The sequence below is a fragment of the Episyrphus balteatus genome, chromosome 4 (genome assembly GCF_945859705.1).
Source record: "Episyrphus balteatus chromosome 4, idEpiBalt1.1, whole genome shotgun sequence".
NCBI lineage: Eukaryota > Metazoa > Arthropoda > Insecta > Diptera > Syrphidae > Episyrphus > Episyrphus balteatus.
The window spans coordinates 20,303,260-20,321,893 of record NC_079137.1 but is presented as its reverse complement, the minus strand read 5'-3'; the positions used below and the strand labels follow the sequence as shown (position 1 = coordinate 20,321,893).

Genomic DNA, 18,634 nt, shown 5'->3' with positions numbered 1-18,634 from the left:
TTTTTGATGACAATTGATTTTTGGGGATTTTAGGGGAGTTTTAATTTTTCAGTGCAAAATTTGTTTTTTAAATTGCTCCTAAACGGGGGGTGGAATAACGATAATATTTGGTATGTATATAGAACTCGAGGTGGAGAAACGATTGCAGTTGGTTTTATACGCCTATCTCAAAATTTGAGCGTTTTAGACGATTTTTCATTTTTCAGACTTCCTATAAAAAAAAAGAATTTGCTCTAAAATTTTTTTGAAGGGTGGACAAACGAAAATTTTGGGTGGACAAACATGGACAAAAGGTGGACAAACGAATTAGACAAATTTGGTTCAAAAATTTTGAGGTCGCAGTTCTGGCTTCACGGAGCCAATAAATATACACTGGGTAATGAAAGATTGTTGAAAATAAAATAACAAAATTTGTAATAAGTTATACATTATATTTTGTAATTTTATGCTTACAAGGAATTGGATTTTGTGCGGTATTCATCGAAGTATTTTGGATGAAGCTTGGAGGATAAAACGGTTTGAATAGAACACTTGCAACATCGGAGACGCTTTTCTGCTTTGCTGACAGTGTATTTGTTATGTCGAAACGGAGCACTTCATTGGAATTTCCTTTCGTTTGAATCTCTGTTTCAGTGTTTGTTTCTGAACGAAACAGGGAACCTTCAACAAATGTTCTAAATTCTTGTTGCGGTGTTTTCTTTACAATTTTTTTTTTATTTTCCATACGCTGCATCTAGAGCACTTGATAAAATTGACCAGCTTCACACTTTTAGTCGAATTCGAATCATAGAGTTGCTTCTAGCGTTATCAAATAAGACAATTTCACCCATTGTTATGTTGTAATCACGAATGGAATTTGAATATTGAAAAGTTTTCATTTTATAATTCGATCAAACCGTTTTTTCAAATCATCAAATGATTTGAAAAGACTTCCACGGCTGTTTTTCATTAGTTTGGGTTCGGTCAACCTTGCTTTACCAATTCTATTTTCATGAACTGTGAATTTAAATAGAAGAAGAGTTGCATTGAGAGTAAATCAAATTAACTTTTAGAAAGACGTTTGTGATACTTAAAAAAATACTCGATTGTTACCGGGTGCTGACTTGCTACAGTGGCGACAAAATACATAGCACAAGTACCCTAAAATTTGTAAAATGAAAGTTTTTCGCACTTTTTTAACTTAAAAAAGCTGTTTTATCAATGAGGAAGTAAGAACACAGATAATTACTTACTTAGGGTGACCATAGGGCGGCTACAATCCGCTGTGGATTTGGGCCTCAACCAACAAGCTTCGCCAGCCAGCTCTTTCTTTAGCTCGCTGCTTCCAGTTTCGCACGCCAAGTTGATTGAGGTCCCCTTCCACTTGGTTGCGCCACCTCAACCGAGGTCTACCTCTACAGCGCCGTCCCTCTGGGTTGGAGTCGAAAACTTTCCGTGCCGGAGCATTGTTGTCCATGCGCTCCACGTGACCTAGCCATCTCAGGCGCTGCACCTTCGCTCTCTTGGCTAGGTTAGCGTCCTTGTACAATCCGTAAAGCTCGTTGTTGTATCTTCTTCTCCAATCACCATCAATGCACACGGGACCAAAAATCGCACGAAGAACTTTTCTCTCGAAACAATCCAAGATGTTTTCATCCGCCTTCGTTAAAGTTCATGCTTTTGCACCATATAGCAGGACTGGGATGATAAGGGTCTTGTATAGGGAAGGGACACCTTAGTTGCTCGAGAGAGGGCTTTGCTGGTCAATTGCCTTCTCAAACCAAAGTAGCAGCGGTTGGCAAGAGTAATTCTCCGTTTGATTTCAGCGCTGATGTTGTTGTCTGTGTTTATAGCGGAGCCTAGGTAGACGTAGTCCTTTACTACCTCGAAGTTATGGCTGTCGATGGTGACGTTTTGTCCAATGCGTGGGTGTTGTGTGTCCTTTTTGACGACAGCATATACTTGGTTTTGCCCTCATTGACCCTTAAACCCATTTTTGCCGCTTCCGTTTCGATGCTTACAAAAGCATTCACCGATTATGTGAATATCGTCGGCATATGCAAGCAGCTGTACGGACTTTTGAAAGATAGTGCCTCTGGTGTTGACGTTTGAGTTCTGTATAATTCTTTCAAGGATGATGTTAAAGAAGTCGCATGACAGTGCGTCGCCTTGTCTAAAACCCTTTTTCGACATCAAATGCTTCGGTTAGGTCTTTACCGACTCTGACGGAGCAGCGTGCTTTCTCCATCGTCATACTGCACAGACGGACGAGCTTTGCAGGGATGCCAAAACTAGACATATCTCTATACAATTCATCTCTGTAGATACTGTCATACGCGGCTTTAAAATCGATGAACAGCTGGTGGATATCGATTTGTTGTTCCTGGAATTTTTCCAAGATCTGCCGTAATGTGTATATTTGATCGATGGTGGACTTTCCTGGTCTAAAGCCACACTGATAAGGACCTATCAGATTGTTGACGAACGACTTCAGACGTTCACATATTACGGCAGAGAGGATCTTATATGAGATGTTAAGAAGGCTGATTTAGACCAGTGCCAATCCGGTTTTCAGAAGGCAAAAGTTGAACAAATTATTAGCAGTATAAGGGTGGTGGGAAAGTTTAGGATAAATGGTATATGAAAGGGGAATAATAAATTGCCCACAAAAAAATTGGGGGAAAGGGGGTGGGCGGGCGAAAAAGTGGGGTGGGTGTCAAAAATCATGGTTTTTTACGATTTCTGTCAAAATTAGACGTCCTATCGAAAAAAATCAAATGCAAAAGTTGTAGGTAGTACAAATGTCTACAACTTTTGCTCAAACAATTTTTTCTATAACCTCAAAAATATTGAAAAAAATGTAAAAATACGATTTTTTGATTTTTTATTTTTATCTTTTACAAAATTGGTTGGATTTTAACAAAACTTGGCTAAAAATTACTTTATGTTTTCTATCTATTAAAAATGTTTATTGAGCAAAAAGTAATTTTTGGATTTTTGAGGAATTTAATTTGAAAAAATAGCTTTTTTTTCAATCAAAAAAGTTACCGAAAAAATTTTTGATTTTTGAAAAGTTTGGAATGCAATTATTTAGCTTAAAACTGTTTTTTGAAGATTGTGTGAAAAACTATACTTTTGTTTTAGAAAACATTGAGAAAAATTGAAAAAAACAAAACGATTTTTAAGATTGATTTTTCCGTAAATGACAGTAATATTGGCGAGAAATAATTTTCCATAGAAACCAAATTATACTTTTCTAATGGTCATTGACCTTTTAAATTTGAATCAAGCACTAGAATAGCTCTAACGTGCAAAGTTTTTGAGATATTGAATTTTGAACGTCCCAAACACTATTTTTCTAATTTTTGGCATGGTAATATGTCAAAAACGTGATGTAATAGAATTTTTCTGACTTCAGATTCGAGCTCAGCGTACAAAAAACCATTAGAAAAATATACTTTGATTTCTATAAAAAAAAACTATTTTTTCAAATTAAATTCCTCAAAAATCCAAAAATTAACTTTTTTCTCAATAAACATTTTAAATAGATAGAAACATAACAAAGTAATTTTTAACCAAGTTTTGTTAAAATCCAACTATTTTTGTAAAAGATAAAAATAAAAAATCAAAAAATCGTATTTCTGCATTTTTTTCAATATTTTTGAGGTTATAGAAAAAAATTGTTTGAACAAAAGTTGTAGACATTTGTACTACCTACAACTTTTGCATTTGACTTTTTTCGATAGGACGTCTAATTTTGACAGAAATCGTAAAAAACCATGATTTTTGACACCCACCCCACTTTTTCACCCACCCACCCCCTTTCCACCAATTTTTTTGTGGGCAATTTATTTTTCCCCTTTCAAATACCATTTATCCTTAATTTTCCCACCACCCATATGCTGCTAATAATTTTTTTTATTTTCAAAAATTATTAGCACTGGTCTAATTCCCCTGTAGTTGGCGCAGGTTAGAGGGTCTCCTTTCTTAAGGATCGGGCACACGATGCTGAGATTCCATTCTGTGGGCATGCTTTCCTCCGACCATATTCTGCAGATGAGTTGGTGCATACTCCTCATCTCCTGCTGCTTTAAATAGTTCGGCAGCAAGGCCGTCAGCTCGAGCGGCTTTGTTTGTCTCAAGCTTGGATTTGACTGCCTTCACTTCTTCCAGGTCGGGGGGACGGAAATGTTGGATTTCATCGTCGATATTGAATGGTGCAATCTGTCTTTGTGCGGGGTTGGCTTCGTCATCGCCGTTGTAGAGATTGCAGAAGTGGTCTTTCCATATACTCAGCTTCGCTTGCGTCTCTACTACGATGTTTTCCTGTTGGTCTTTACAGGGTTCAGTTCTAGGTTTATATCCCTGAGATGTTCTTTTTACCTTCTGGTAAAACTTACGAACTTCATTCCTGTTATAGCATCCCTCTATTTCTACGATCGCTTCTTTCTCGTGTTGCCTTTTTTTTCTCCTGAGAAGTCGATGTTTCTCTGTTCTTTTCCGCTTGTAGAGTTCATTGGCATCTCTGGTCCTTCTGTGCAGCGCCGCTTTGTATGCTTTCTGTTTAGCTGCATGTGCTTGCCGGCATTCATCATCAAACCAGGGGTTTCGTTGTGGTGGCCTTGTGAAACCCAGCACTCAGAGGCGGCATCTCTAATGGCTTCTTGGCAGTGCTGCCACTGGTTATCTATACTTGCTGCTGGCGGCTTAGGACTTCTTAAGAAGTTATTCGAGACGCGATCGGTATTTCCTTCTGTTGGCGATGGTCTGGAAATCCGCATCCGTACATTGGCTACAACCAGGTAGTGGTCAGACTCAATGTTGGCTCCTCGGAACGTTCGGACGTCCATAATACTGGAGGAATGTCTAGCGTCGATCGCAATATGGTCAATCTGGTTGACGGTTGATTGATCTGGAGATTTTCATGTCCCTTTATGAATCTTGAGATGCGGGAAACGCGTACTTGCTATGACAACATTTTGTCCCGCAGCAAAGTCGACTAGTCTGAAATCCGTTATCGGATGTGTTGTCGTGCAGGCTCTGCTTCGACTGTGCTTCCAAAGATATCTTCTCTTCCTAGCTTTGCATTAAAATCTCCCAGGACAATTTTAATATCGTAGCTCGGGAATTGCTCGTAGGTTTTTTCGAGGAGCTCGTAGAAATTATCTTTGGTGGTATCGTCTTTCTCTTCCGTGGGGGCGTGTGCACATATCAGGCTTATGTTGGTGAATTTAGCCTTTATGCGGATCGTGGTGAGGCACTCGTTGACTCAGTTAAAAGTCAGGACGTTCTGCCTGAGTCTGCCTCCGATGATAAATCCACATCCAAATGTGCCCTGTTGACGGTTGCAGTCGCCGTAGTAGATGTCATGGGTCTTCAATTTTCTGAAATTCCGGAATTGATCTTGAATTTTTTTGATTCACAGCCATTAAACAATATAGAGTAGGATCTATCAAACAAATAAGATTTTATTCATCTCACAAAGCATTCACTAAATCCCAATTTTTTTAGTTTGGAAAGCAGAACACGGTGTGAAAGCTTATCAAAAGCTTTACTGAAATCAGTAAACACACATTCTATTTGTTTTTTATTTTTAAAATAGTCAATACAATTTTCAGCCAATTCTAATAAAAAAGTTACAGTTGAGCGACCTTTTGTAAAACCATTTGCTTAGGAACAATAAAAGATTTAACATAAAAACATAACGATTCACAAATATTGCCTCAAAAAGCTTAGGTATCACAGATAGTCTGGCAATAGGCCTATAATTTTTAACTTCGTTTTTTTTTACCTTTTTTTGTGAAGAGGGATAATGAAAGAATTTTTCCAAATACATGGAAATACACATGAAGACATTGAACAGTTGAAAAGAATAGATAAAGGCAATGACAATTAACGTACACAGCTTTTTAAAATAGTAGACGGTATACCATCAGGACCAGGTATACAGCTATCGTCAAGGTTAGATATAAACTTTTCAATGTTGTCAATGTTAATATTGAAGTTTATATCAGTCAAGTATGTAAAAGATTTTAAATGGTCAAAATTTTGAGCCATTTCGTCGGATATATCACAGGTTGAGGAATCACAGTTTAAGGTATCACAGCTTAAATTATCACAGTTTGAAGTATCACAGTTGAAGGCGCTTTGAAAAAAGTTAGAAAGCAGTTGTGTTACTACCCGGGGGTCATGACTTGAAATGTCATTTAACTTAAGAACAGCTTAAGAACAGACGGGTAAGGACAAGATTTCCTTTTACTATTAATAAAATTCCAAAAAATATTTGGACTCATTTTCAGATCTCTTTGCACCTTCTGAATATAATAACGAAGAAAAAAGTAACAAAAATAATAAAAAATTATTAAAATTATTTTTATTTTAAGTGGAGTGATTGAATATAATTCAATATAAGTTCAAGTGACCTCAATGAATATAATTAAGATACTTTAAACTTGATATTCTATTGAAAATATCCCTTGACTCACAGTAAGTTTTGAAATTGATATCTGTTGGAGTTTGTTTAAAAATTGACCATAACTTGTTTCTTCGATTTTTTAAACTTTTGATTTCGCTATCGTACCAATCTGGAACATAAGATCTTGATTTTACAATCGATATAGGAACTGATTTCAAAAAACAATCAAACAAAATATTATTGAACTCAAATACCATAACGTTAACATTTAAACAGTTATTCAAACAAGACCAGTCAATTTGTGACAACAATAAATTAAGCTTTGAAAAATCATTAAAAGAATACAAATTATCACACATTTCATTATCCAGATTACAAAAGTTGTTAAAAAGTGAATATATTAGGGATTGGTGATGATTATCCTCAGGCACTAAAGGCTCGGTCGATTTTGTTATTTTAATATCGTCATTAATGGTAGTAAATGCTAGATCAAGCAATTTTCCATTATTATTCAAAACATCGTTTAGTTGAAGAAGTCCAAGTGATGTTAAATCGTCGATGAGTTTTGAGTCTTCAGATCTGAGGTTACCAGTTGGCAACATAAAATTAGTTTCAGAACAGCGAGACTATGCGACATTGGTAAGGTTGAAATCACCAAAGCAGATGATTTCATCTTGATATTCCAGTAGATCGTATACATAGCTGAGATATTCAAATGCTTTAGAATAAACTTCGTGTGAGCTTCCAGGAAAAATATATAATACTATAATATAAATGTTTTTGTCCTTAAATGATATTTTCACACAGAGAATTTCTTTGTCCAGTGCAACAGGTACATTAATCGGTGAGGTTACAAAGTTAGATTTTATCGCTATTAGTATTCCACCTCCAACAGTATCGATATTTGGATCAGAATATCTATCTCGTCTGTAGACATTAAATGTTTCGTCAAAAATTTCAGAGTCACTGATACCTGCATGTAGCCAAGTTTCGGTGAGACAAATTATATTATAAGAGCAGATCGAAGATGAATAGTAGACCTTGTTGGTCTTAGTCCGAAGTCCTCTAACGTTTTGGTAAAATATGTCAATTAATAGCGACGAATTGTCTGTCTTGTCCATGTTTTTTTAAAAGGATTACGATTTCGAACAGCATTTCTTTTGTTCACAAATTCGTGAACTATGAAGTCTTCGGGCCAATAATTCTTTTCCAGTAGATGGTTAAACATGTCAGGTGTAACATATAGCTTAAACGAGGAATAATCTATACTTTTAGCTGGAAGTTGCTCAATTTTTAGTTTTGCTTGGTCGAATTGTATAGTGATGTAAGCAGATATGTCCTCACTGCTAGTATTGGGATCAAAGTTTGATAAAAAATGCACTTAAATCGCTCAGCTGCTTTAAGTTGAATTTTAAGATCCTTATTTAAAACAGTTTCAGGATCATTTGTTGACATTGAATTTGTAGGAAGTGTGATGGTAGACGAAGAATTAGGAGAGAGAGATGTTGAAGAAAATGCTTGAGATGGTGTTGAAGTCGATATTGTTATAGTTGCAGGGTGAGTTGTTGTTGAAACAAAAGGAGGCAAAGTTGAAGTTGAAGACTCAGACACACATACAATCGGAGGATTAAGTGAGGAAGTAGATGTCGTGAGTGATTTAGATATCGAAGGTAACGTAGCAAGTGTGATTGATAATGAGGATGAGACTGATGGCGTGGATACAGATGATAATGAGGTTGATGACGATGAGGAAACAAATATGGAAGATGTTGAAGAAAAAGAGTTTGCAGGAGTTATTGATGACGAAGATGACAATAATGTAGAGGAGGTTGATGATGTAGTAACGTTTGAAGACGATGAATTACTAGGCGCATGTGATGGTAGTGTCAGCTTCTTAGTTTTTTGATTTAAAGGTGTGAGAGCACAATTTGCTCTTTTTTTAGGTATTACGCGTGACACGAGTAGATGCAGAAGATACATTTATTTTTGGAAATGATAACAATGTTGTTTTCCTTAAATTATCAATTCATGGTGATTTTGGTGTAATTTCCTTACTCGTGGACTTTGTATATAAAATCTATAGTACTATCATGAAGTGAAATTTTTTAGTTTGTTCGCTACCTGAGTGGTCGCGAGGGCGCTTAGATCGAATTCAATAATGGGAGTAAGGAGATGAGATATACATTTCTGTTTGAAATTTGACATAGTTTTTAGTTCGTTCGCTAGCTTACTATTTTAATGGCGCTGTTTTTTTTCATGATAGTACTATAGATTTTATATACAAAGCTCGTGGATGGTTGATGAAGTGATAGGTGCTCTTTTATAAAAGCAACCGGGTCAATAAGATTTTTAATTTCCAAAGAATTAATTTCAGCTTTCAAGATACCCATTTTTTAATTTGAAGTTCTTAATTTATTTAATTTATTTTGTTATTTTTTTTTTTTTATTATTATTTATAATTGATCACCCTATGCAGTAGTAATAGGGTTTTTGGGGTTTCTAGGTCACGATAGGTGGCGCTGGGGTAAACGTCAAAACTGATGGATGATGATTTGTTGTTTTTAGACGTAAAACAGCTGATGTAAGAGTAGTGAAATAAAGAGAAAACAAAGTGTGGTGTGTAGTCTCTTGAATAGTTACTCGGCAGAACATAGACTAAGATGAACTCACCGGGAAGAAATTTACTCATGGCTTGTATGTAAATGGATGCAGTGATGCAGTAAACGTTTAAAGATGAAAAGGGCAGCGGATGGGGGCAAGCAGATGCTCTCAGTGTGATGAATGCTGGTGGCAGGCGAGACAATGATTTTTGTCGTCACAAGATGTAGAGAAGTCCAGTTTTGTCCGCAGTCAATGATTTGATTTTTATAATGCAAAGAAAAACCAAGGGTGATGGATATGTAGTCATCAAATATGTGCAAGGCAGAACATATACTAAAGTTGTACTCACTGGGGGGAGACAATTAACTGAGTTAGTTCTATTCTCAATTAAGAGAAATTATTAACAGTGGAGAAATTTTTAACAGTTGTGGAAGTTTTTGTTAGATACAGCAAAACACAATAATTCTAAATAGGTTCTATTATTTTTTTTTTTAATGGCAAATAAATAAAACTTTTAGGTAAAAGTTAAATGAAAACTAATTGGCAAAATGGATTAAAATTAACTTAAATATGTCGATTTAAACGTTCAATAATAAAAAATATTCGGAGCAGAAATAAAACACAGCCAATCACTTAGAGAGTTATAAATGAAAATGAATGAAAGGGGGGGGGGGGGGAAGGGGGGTAATTGGTAGCAACAGCCTACTCCGCTTCGACCTTTCCACCATGGGAGCCCCTTCTGCAAAAACAAGTTTCGCGATCGCATAGCTCTAAGCTTCATAGTAGTAGTCACCGTAAGCCCATCCGCCACGACAAGGCTTACCCCCATGGCCCATATGGGGCATTTCCAAATGATCCATATGGAAATTCCCCGCGTGGGGCAATTGAAATGTGACCCGCAGTATAACATATAGACTTTTAAGGATGGTGGGGCTAGTATTCTTGTTTGGGGATGTTTTTCTTGGCATGGTGTGAGGCCACTTCATCGGATAGAGGGTATTATGGACCACCTTAAATACAAGGAAATCCTGAGCGACACTATTCTACCTTTTACTGAGAAGGAAATGCCTTTAAAGTGGACATTTCTACAGTATAACGATCCAACACATAAGACTAAGTCTGTGAAACAATGGCTATCAGTCCAAAAAATCGGTGTTATGGAATTGCCAAGCCAGTCCCCAGATCTGAATCCTATTGAGCATTTGTAGAGTGACTTGGAAAAAGCGATTAATAGATCTGATACCTCAAATTTGGACAAACTTTCGCAGGAATTTCGACATCTTGGTACTCAGTACCTGTTGAACGATTTCGGAGTCTTGTTACGTCTATTGACCGCCTGTTTTATGCTGTGATTAATAATATGGGTTAACCAACCAAATACTATTTATTTTCTTTTAATTGTGATAACATTTTTGTTAATTTGTTTTTGTTTTTAGGAAGTGTGCTATTTATTTTGTCCTAAAAAACTTGAACTGTATTAACAATTTTGTTGTTATTTTTTGTTTAAGAATTCAATGTACTTAATTTCTTTTTTAATTAATCAAATATATAGTAGAGTAACTAAAGCAAATTATTAGGGAACCCGGCCGAACAGCTCTGATTTTGACAATTTTTTTTTTTTTCAAGTGTAGGTAACTAAAAATACTTAAAAGTCTATAGATTAAAAATTGCCGATGTTGCCGTATTGAACAAAACCATTTTTTTGCATAAATTTCATAAAACAAATGATTGCAAAAGATTCTCTAGGTAATTTAAGGAAAAAAAAATAAGAGAGAGTAAGGGACAATCTTCCATCGTCTAAGCGATAAATGCAATTTTCTCACAAACTGACTTCAAACACAAAAAAATATTTTGAACACAACGGCAACACCTACAGTATTTACAGAGACGTTTTTAAAAAGCCAGAATCTCATTTCTATCTGTAAAATTTAAATCCACTAAATTTAATCAAGAGTTTTTGAAAGAATAGTCCTCAACTAAAAATTTTGGAAAAAAACGTTATTAAAAAATTTTAAATGGCTTTTTTTTAACTTTTTCGTAGTAGAATATGAATTTATTTAGAAAAATTTGTTTGGCCATCAATATTATCAGTTGAATTCCGAAGAGGAAAAGGTAATATATACATATTACAGTTTTGAAATAAAATATAAAAATTACTTCAATTTCATCGGATTTTCTTGATAAAAATTTTACATTGAAATAATTGAATTTCTCAATGAAATAAGAACTAAAAACTTTTGCTATCTAACTTTCAACAATAAGGGTATTGAATGAATAAAAAATAACTAAATATTTAAATGTGGAACTTTAAAAAAAAATAAGATAATTTTTTTTTTTTAATTTCTATTAACAAAAATTTCTTCGAAAATTAAATACTTTTTAATTTTTTTCATAAACCGTAATACATTTTGACATTTCCGTTTATAATTTCAAATCAAAATAAATGTGGCCAAAAAAATTTGAAAATAAATGCATTTTATAATACGAACAAAATTTTAAAAACGGCATGTTAAAATTTTGTCAATATTTTTTTTTTTCAAAAATCTGAGTTCAATTACCATTCTTTCAAAAGCCCTTCATTCAATCAACTTAATTTTAATTTTACAAATATGACTAAGCTTTTAACTTTTTAAAAATGTATATTAAAATATTGTAGGTGTTGCCGTTGTGTTCAAATATTTTTTTTTGTGTTTGAAGTCAATTAATAAGAAAATTGCAGCTATCGCTTGAACGATGGAAGATTGTCCCTCACTCCTATATATTTTTTTCCTTGAATTTCCTAGACAATCTTTTGGCATCAATTAATTTATGAAATTTAAACAAAATTTTTGTTCACAAAAATCTTCAATAAAATTTAAAAAATCAAAACGGCAACACCGGCAATTTTTAATCTATAGACTTTAAGTATTTTTAATTACCTACGTTTGAAAAAAAAAGATCATCAAAATCTAAGCTGTTCGGCCGGGTTCCCTAATATTGCCATTTTTTGAGCTTTAGTTACTCCACTAATATCTGTGTTCTTACTTCCTCATTGATAAAACAGCTTTTTTAAGTTAAAAAAGTGCGAAAAACTTACATTTTAAAAATGTTAGGGTACATGTGCTATTTATTTTGTCGCCACTGTATATCGATTTATGAAAGCAATCAATTCAGAGAAGTTTTCACTAGGTTTCACTAGCTATTTTTCATTTTTGTTTTTTGACAACATCAAACAAACTGTCATCAAAACGTTGTCGCAAGAGTTCCAGTCAAACCGTTATTTCCTGCAGGAAATTTAATATCTCGATTCATACCCAAAATGCTTCGATGAATACCACACAAAAAACCATTCTTAGTAAGGATAAAATAATATTAAAATATAATGTATAACTTATTACAAGTATGTTATTTTTTTTTTTAACAGTCTTTCATTACCCGGTGTATCTTTATTTGATTAATTTCTTTATAAAAATACTCAAATAAAACTGATTCATATTCCATGTAAAAAACATGTATGTTAAAAATTTTGATACCCCGGCGAGCATTGCGAAAACGCAACGTGAATTTTATTCAAAACAAAAAGCTTTTCCAACAAATTTTTTTCAGATTTCCTCTAATTAGACCAAAAACAGATAGTGTGTAAAATTTCAAGTTTCTAAGTCAACTGGAACTGGTAGCCGCCGGAAATGGGTTAATTACATACAATTTTGAAAAAAAATAGTTTGCAATCAATTGGACAAGTGTTATTTTTCGCATCAATTCTTCTTAACTCCGAGCCCAATCCTAAACGGCTGGACAGATTCGTTTGAAATTTGGTGCTAAATAATTATAACAGATATAATTGTTAGTAAATGCTTTTCTCGAAAACGGCTCTAACGATTTTGATTAAACTAAGCATACACAAAAATCAAAGCAATTGCAAAAAAACTGCATTTTTAGTTTTCCTCAAAAAAGTCAAATATAAAAAAAATTAAATTGTTATTAACAACAATTTGTTCTCCATGTCGGCTCTTCCCTTACATTAACCAAATTTCTTTAAAATTTATATAGAGGCAGCTCTTATAATTAACAAGTATGTAAACTTATATAAGTGCTTTGAACTGCAAGAGCACGTACGTGCGACCCCAGTCGTGCACTTTATTTTTCAAAGCTTTTGAACAGTGATCTTGTTGGAATGGATGTTGTGAACAATAGCGTGGATGAATAAGCAGAAATATATATAACACTGTGCAAGTTTTTTTTTCAAAAAATATTTTAAGGCATCTGCGCCATTGAGAGCCGTTTGTTCAAACGAAACTTAAGGATTTATGTTCTACATAAAACATTATGTGACAGTTTACGCAGAGGAAAAGAAGGGATTAAGAGATCATGTTCTACATAAATATTTAAGTTTCGTTTCAGCAAATGGCCCTGACTGTTTCCCCCTATTTCGGACCTGAGAAGTCCGAAGAAGAAGTTTATATTGCTATAAATTCTGCTGAATTTTTTTTTAAATACTGACATAAAGACAGTATAAAAAATTTTGAGCAATTTATTCAACAATTTATTGATTTTTTTTTCTTTGAAAAAAATTCAAAACATTTGGATTTTTTTTGCATTGTTATCGTTTTGTGTTTTAGTGGAGTAACTAAAGCGAATTACACATTCAATTTTGATGATTTTTGTTTCTAAACGTTGCGTCGGTTTACTGTGACGGAAATAATATAAAATATTGTTTGAGTGTTTTTGTTTAAAAACTTTGTGAAAATTGAAAGCTTCGTCATGTTCAAGCTTTTTGGCTCGACTACTTTTAACATATAAGACAGAGATGTACAAATTTGTTACTAGGGGGAACAAGAAAGAATATCTTGTTTACTATTTTGTAATTTTTTTGACTTTGTGTTTTTATGTATGTATGTATGTAGTAGACACACCAAGTTTCAAGAAAAAAAATTGCTTCTTCAACGTTAAAATGTCCTCAATGTTAAAATGGAATGGCCGACATCTAATCTTTATAGTTAGTGACTTAAAAAGACAGGTTAATAAAATGTTATTTTAAACAACACCTAAAAACATTAGGTGTTGAAGCTAACAAGCCGAAACAAAAACTGGGTGCCGTGAAATAACGCCGAATTCCAAAATTCGGCGTTATTTCACTTTACAAAAGCGAAATAGCGCCGAGTTTCAACATTCGGCCTTATTGCGCTTTGTCAAAGTGAAATAACGCCGAGTCCCAAGTGAGAAATAAGGCCGAATGCTAGAAAAGTGAGCATAGAAGGATAGAAGTGGACCTAAGTTAACCCGTATATTAAAATGCTAAACTTTTTTATTTTCAAAGGTATATAAGGCCCTAATTTATTAAGGCAGAATGGCCCCAATACCAATTTGGGACTTATGTCCATCCAATCGAGGTATAGGTTCCAAAAAAGTTTTTTGTCTTATGTGCCTTTTATTTATTCATTAACAGATTAGTCTCAAGAAGGTACAAAAACATGTCGCAGGGACAAAAGGCTCAGGGATATAGCACCCACTTTTTATTTATGGGAGTTATGTTCCACTTGAGTGGGTTATTAAAGAATTATATCCCACTTGAGTGGGACATAAGCTCCATATATTTTTCATTTAAGTGGGACATAAGCCCCACACTTTTCGAAATATAAAACAATAATGAACAATTATAACTTTTGTTATATTTTATTCGCGTTTTGTTCCAGATTCTTTTAATGCAAAAGAAACTTTGAATAAGATAGATCCTACCTGTTTTAATTAGTGGAAAGCAAAGCGGAAAAAAATTTATGGATAACCGAAAATAGGTCATATGTATGTGTAGGTAATAGCATCCTGATGAAGAATTCGAAAGTCTGGCAGGTTTATTTCACGGCATTCTATGGTTTATGGGGAGTTTAAAAATGCATTTTTTCCGATTTTTGTGCCGAGTATATAACCACTTTAATTCATATAAAGCCAATAGAGGGTGATATCTTGATTTAAAAAAGTTCGGTCCCAGACGTTTTATTCGCGCCATTACCCTTGCCAGACGTCCTTGAAGATTCGCGAAATAGCGATTCTCATACAAAAGTCAGAATATTATTTTTTGCAAGATGTATAACCGTCTGGTGGTAACTCTTAAAAAATCACCACTACCTCCAGATAAAAATTAAATTAGTGCCACGGCAACCACGGCATTACCCCCACCAGACGTCCTTGAAGAGTCCCGAAACAGCGATTTTCAAACAAAAGGCAGAATATTATTTTTTGCAAGATGTATAACTAAAAAAGCTCTTTTGTTTTTGAAGTTTTGAAATTTCAAATAAAAAAAAATTCGACTAAGAGGAATCTCTTTAATGTTTTTGCTTCAGGCGGTTTCATTAAAAACGGTAAAAAAAATTTGAGTTAGAGGAAAATTTGACCTAAAGGAAGTACGACTTATAGGGAATCGACTGTATTTGAAATTTCAATTGTTTGTCAAAAGAGCTTCTTTTTTTTTGCAAAATGACAGGAACTATGTGATCGAAGAGCTACCTTACGGAAAGGATATAAAATATTGTTTGAGTGTATTTATTTTTAAAACTTTGTGAAAATTGAAAGCTTGGTCTTGTTCAAGCTTTTTGAATCGAATACTTTTTTAAAATGAAAGAGAAATATAAAAACAAGCTACTAGGGGGAAGAAGAAAAAACATCGTGTTTACTTTTTTGTACTTTTTTGACTTTGTGTTTTGATGTAGTTCAGGCTTAACTCAATTTGGACCGAGCACTAGTTAGGACACTTTCTTGGGTTCAGCAGCTAGTGTGCGCACAGACAGCCAATTAAATAATCAGCTTGCTAGGAAATATTTTAGTTTAAAATCTGTAGTTAGCGGGAGCTCTAAGAATTTTACTGATTTGACATCAATCTAATTGAGGACCCCATAAACAATTCGTTTGTTTTTATTTACCTAGAAAAATGTTTACTATCCTGCGCATATAGTTACCAATTTAAATTTGGATGAACTTTTTTATTAACAATAAAAGTTGGTACCTGCAGTGACTTTCAAATATAAGATTATAATTTTAGATTCTAGACTCACATTTGGTTTTTCTTCATCGTTTCCAGTTGTAGTTGCTTGATCTGGAGCTGTACTTGCTAAAGTGTATATCGAAGGTGATGCAATGCTGATTGTTGTTGTCGAATTACTTGCCATTGATGTTACAGATGCGATCGACATATCATTGGGATTTATTGCTCCGACAGCAGCAGCGCCACCACCTCCATTTCCAGCTATGACATTGCAAGGTGCTGTAGTAGTTGTTGTTGTTGAGTTTGACGAACAACTTGCAACCGATGAGGACGATGCGTTCATATCATTGTACATTTTTGTTGAAGTTCAATTTTATATTTGCATTTGGAAAACAAAATTGTACAACGTTGGCCGGTTAACCGACCTCAACCAAGCCAAGCACCCTGGCTGAAGGTTAGAGAGATCAAGATGATTGACGGTATGATGCAATTAATTGATTTTATGCGTCTACGATAATGGGCACTAGAAATTGAATTTATGTTGACACCAATAGCAACCAGAAGAAACTTATAATTTTCTTTGGCAATTAGTTATCCATTGCTATTATTGTAGAATATTGATATTTTGTTTCTTTTTTTTTTAACTTTATTCAAATAAAATGATATAGTTTGTTTCTATACGGTTTTTTTTTGTCTGAAAACTAATATGTATTGCATTTCAGTTTTACTCATTAGCAAAATTCTTATAAGCACATACTACAATCTTGTTAAAAAGTGAAATATATACGACAGAAAGAGAAAGCTGCTGTTGATAAGATACTCAAAATACCTATCTTGATTTACTCGAAGAATAGCCTTGGAAAGATTTGGAAAAGAATTTAACTAGGAAAGGATAGTATATAATATATCTAATTTTTTTTTTAATTAACAATAGAGATCAAAACTTTATTAATAAAATGCAAACCTGCAAACAAAACCATATATTTTTTAAACACAGTCTATTCCAGATAATAAACACTCTGTTTGTTCATGGGAAAAGAAAACACACCATCTTCAATTAACGCACATTGAATGGAATGAGAAGAAACGCATTTGCAAGGTAGAAAATTTCTGACAGACAAAAACTCTATCTGTCTCGTTTTAATGTTCAAAAATTACAAAACACACACGTCATTTTTCTATCGGTTCTTTTCTACTCTTTTTTTTTTCGTTGGTTCGTTCGTTCCTATATGGACAGACTGGGGGCAAGAAAAATTGTACATTTACACCACCATTTTTTTCAACAAGGATATAATTCTAATATCACTTTCCCGATGCTGTGCAACAATTAGTTTCGTTTTTGCAATGTATTATTATTAAAAATGAATTTTGCAAAGGTACTACACCATTAAAATCCATAAAAATATCAATATGACGAGATCACTGCCGTCACACGGTCACACTACGCCTGCTGCAAGTCACTGCCACTGGGGCTGCAATATTGAGAAAGATAGAATTACTTGCATTATTTGCAAGAAAATAAATGTTTTTTTATTTTTTATATAGATTTATTTCATTTTATACAGCATTTTTTGAGGATAATTTTCATCTTTGTCAAAAAAACGAAAAAAAAATGATTATATGTATGTGTCCTTTTCCTCTTTGCGACTTCCTATCAAACGAACCGACGGATTTTTTTTTCACCTTTCCTACACACAATTACACGGTTTTTTCAATGATTATTTGCAAGATTAATAGAAGGTAAACTACACAATCAGTAAATATATCGTTTATTTAATTAGTTTTTTGATTGATTGTGCGTTTCTTTTGAGGAAAAGTTTGAATAAAAGTTATCACAAGAAAAACGACGACGGCCATGACCAGAAAATCTAGTAGTAAAGTGTAGCACTTTTGCGATAAAAAAAAAGTTCTTTTTTCAGCCGATGATGGGATGAAAAAATGGATATTTCCCTGTGAAGTTGGTTGAGTCTCGAGTTATAAAAAGTTCGAACTGTACCTACTTGAGCAAACGAAAATAGAAAATCAAAATCGAACTGTACTTTTGATTAAGGAAGGGTTCACAGTTCACATGTCTGTGGTCCGTTCTTTTATTGAACAATGTTAACTATTGTTATGTCAAAAAAATCGTTGTATTTGTTTTTGTTAGATTTTGTTACAAAATGTAAACTTTGATTTAGGAACGACTTAATGTTACATTTTGTTGATCTGTCAAAAGAAAAATTTTTGAGATTAATTTTATGAATGAATAAACAAGAAAAAATTAATTTCGTACTGAAATAATTCTTTTTAATTGAATTCTAAGCAAATTGAAACAAAAATATGCATTCAATAATTTCAAATACGGAAACAAACAAGAAATTCTCTTCTCACATCATCCCCTCTCTTCCCCATTTAGTTGTGTTTGACAGATTAACATTGAAACTCAAGTCCAGGAGCTGAGTTGAAAAAAGTAACAAAATGTAACTATTTGACACTTCAACACTGGATTTATGAACGATGTTGTGACGTCACGATGTTACACTTTGTAACTTTTTTCTCATTTAGGAACGATGAAAGTTAACTATTGTTAACAATAGTTAACATTGTCGAATAAAAGAACGCACCACTGCTTCTGCACGAAGACGCAAGACATGGTATAAAAAGAGATGATCATTAGAAAAAAACTCAGTATTCGGAATTTCGCT

The 18,634-nt window shown here is 33.7% G+C and overlaps 1 protein-coding gene across 4 annotated transcripts in view; it reads right to left on the bottom strand.

Moving 5' to 3' along the window:
• The window catches only part of LOC129919555 (serine-rich adhesin for platelets), a 98,459-nt gene extending 80,301 nt beyond the window's left edge, over positions 1–18,158 (bottom strand). For 2 of the 4 annotated variants that reach the window (XM_056000477.1, XM_056000474.1), the window contains exon 1: positions 16,021–16,893. In XM_056000477.1, coding sequence (XP_055856452.1) covers positions 16,021–16,305 — 285 coding nt within the window. In that variant the 5' untranslated portion in view covers positions 16,306–16,893. Of the gene's footprint in view, positions 1–16,020; positions 16,894–16,914 lie in introns of those variants that run through there. The other 2 variants (XM_056000475.1, XM_056000476.1) reach the window with 2 other exon arrangements.
• Positions 18,159–18,634: the final 476 nt, after the last annotated feature.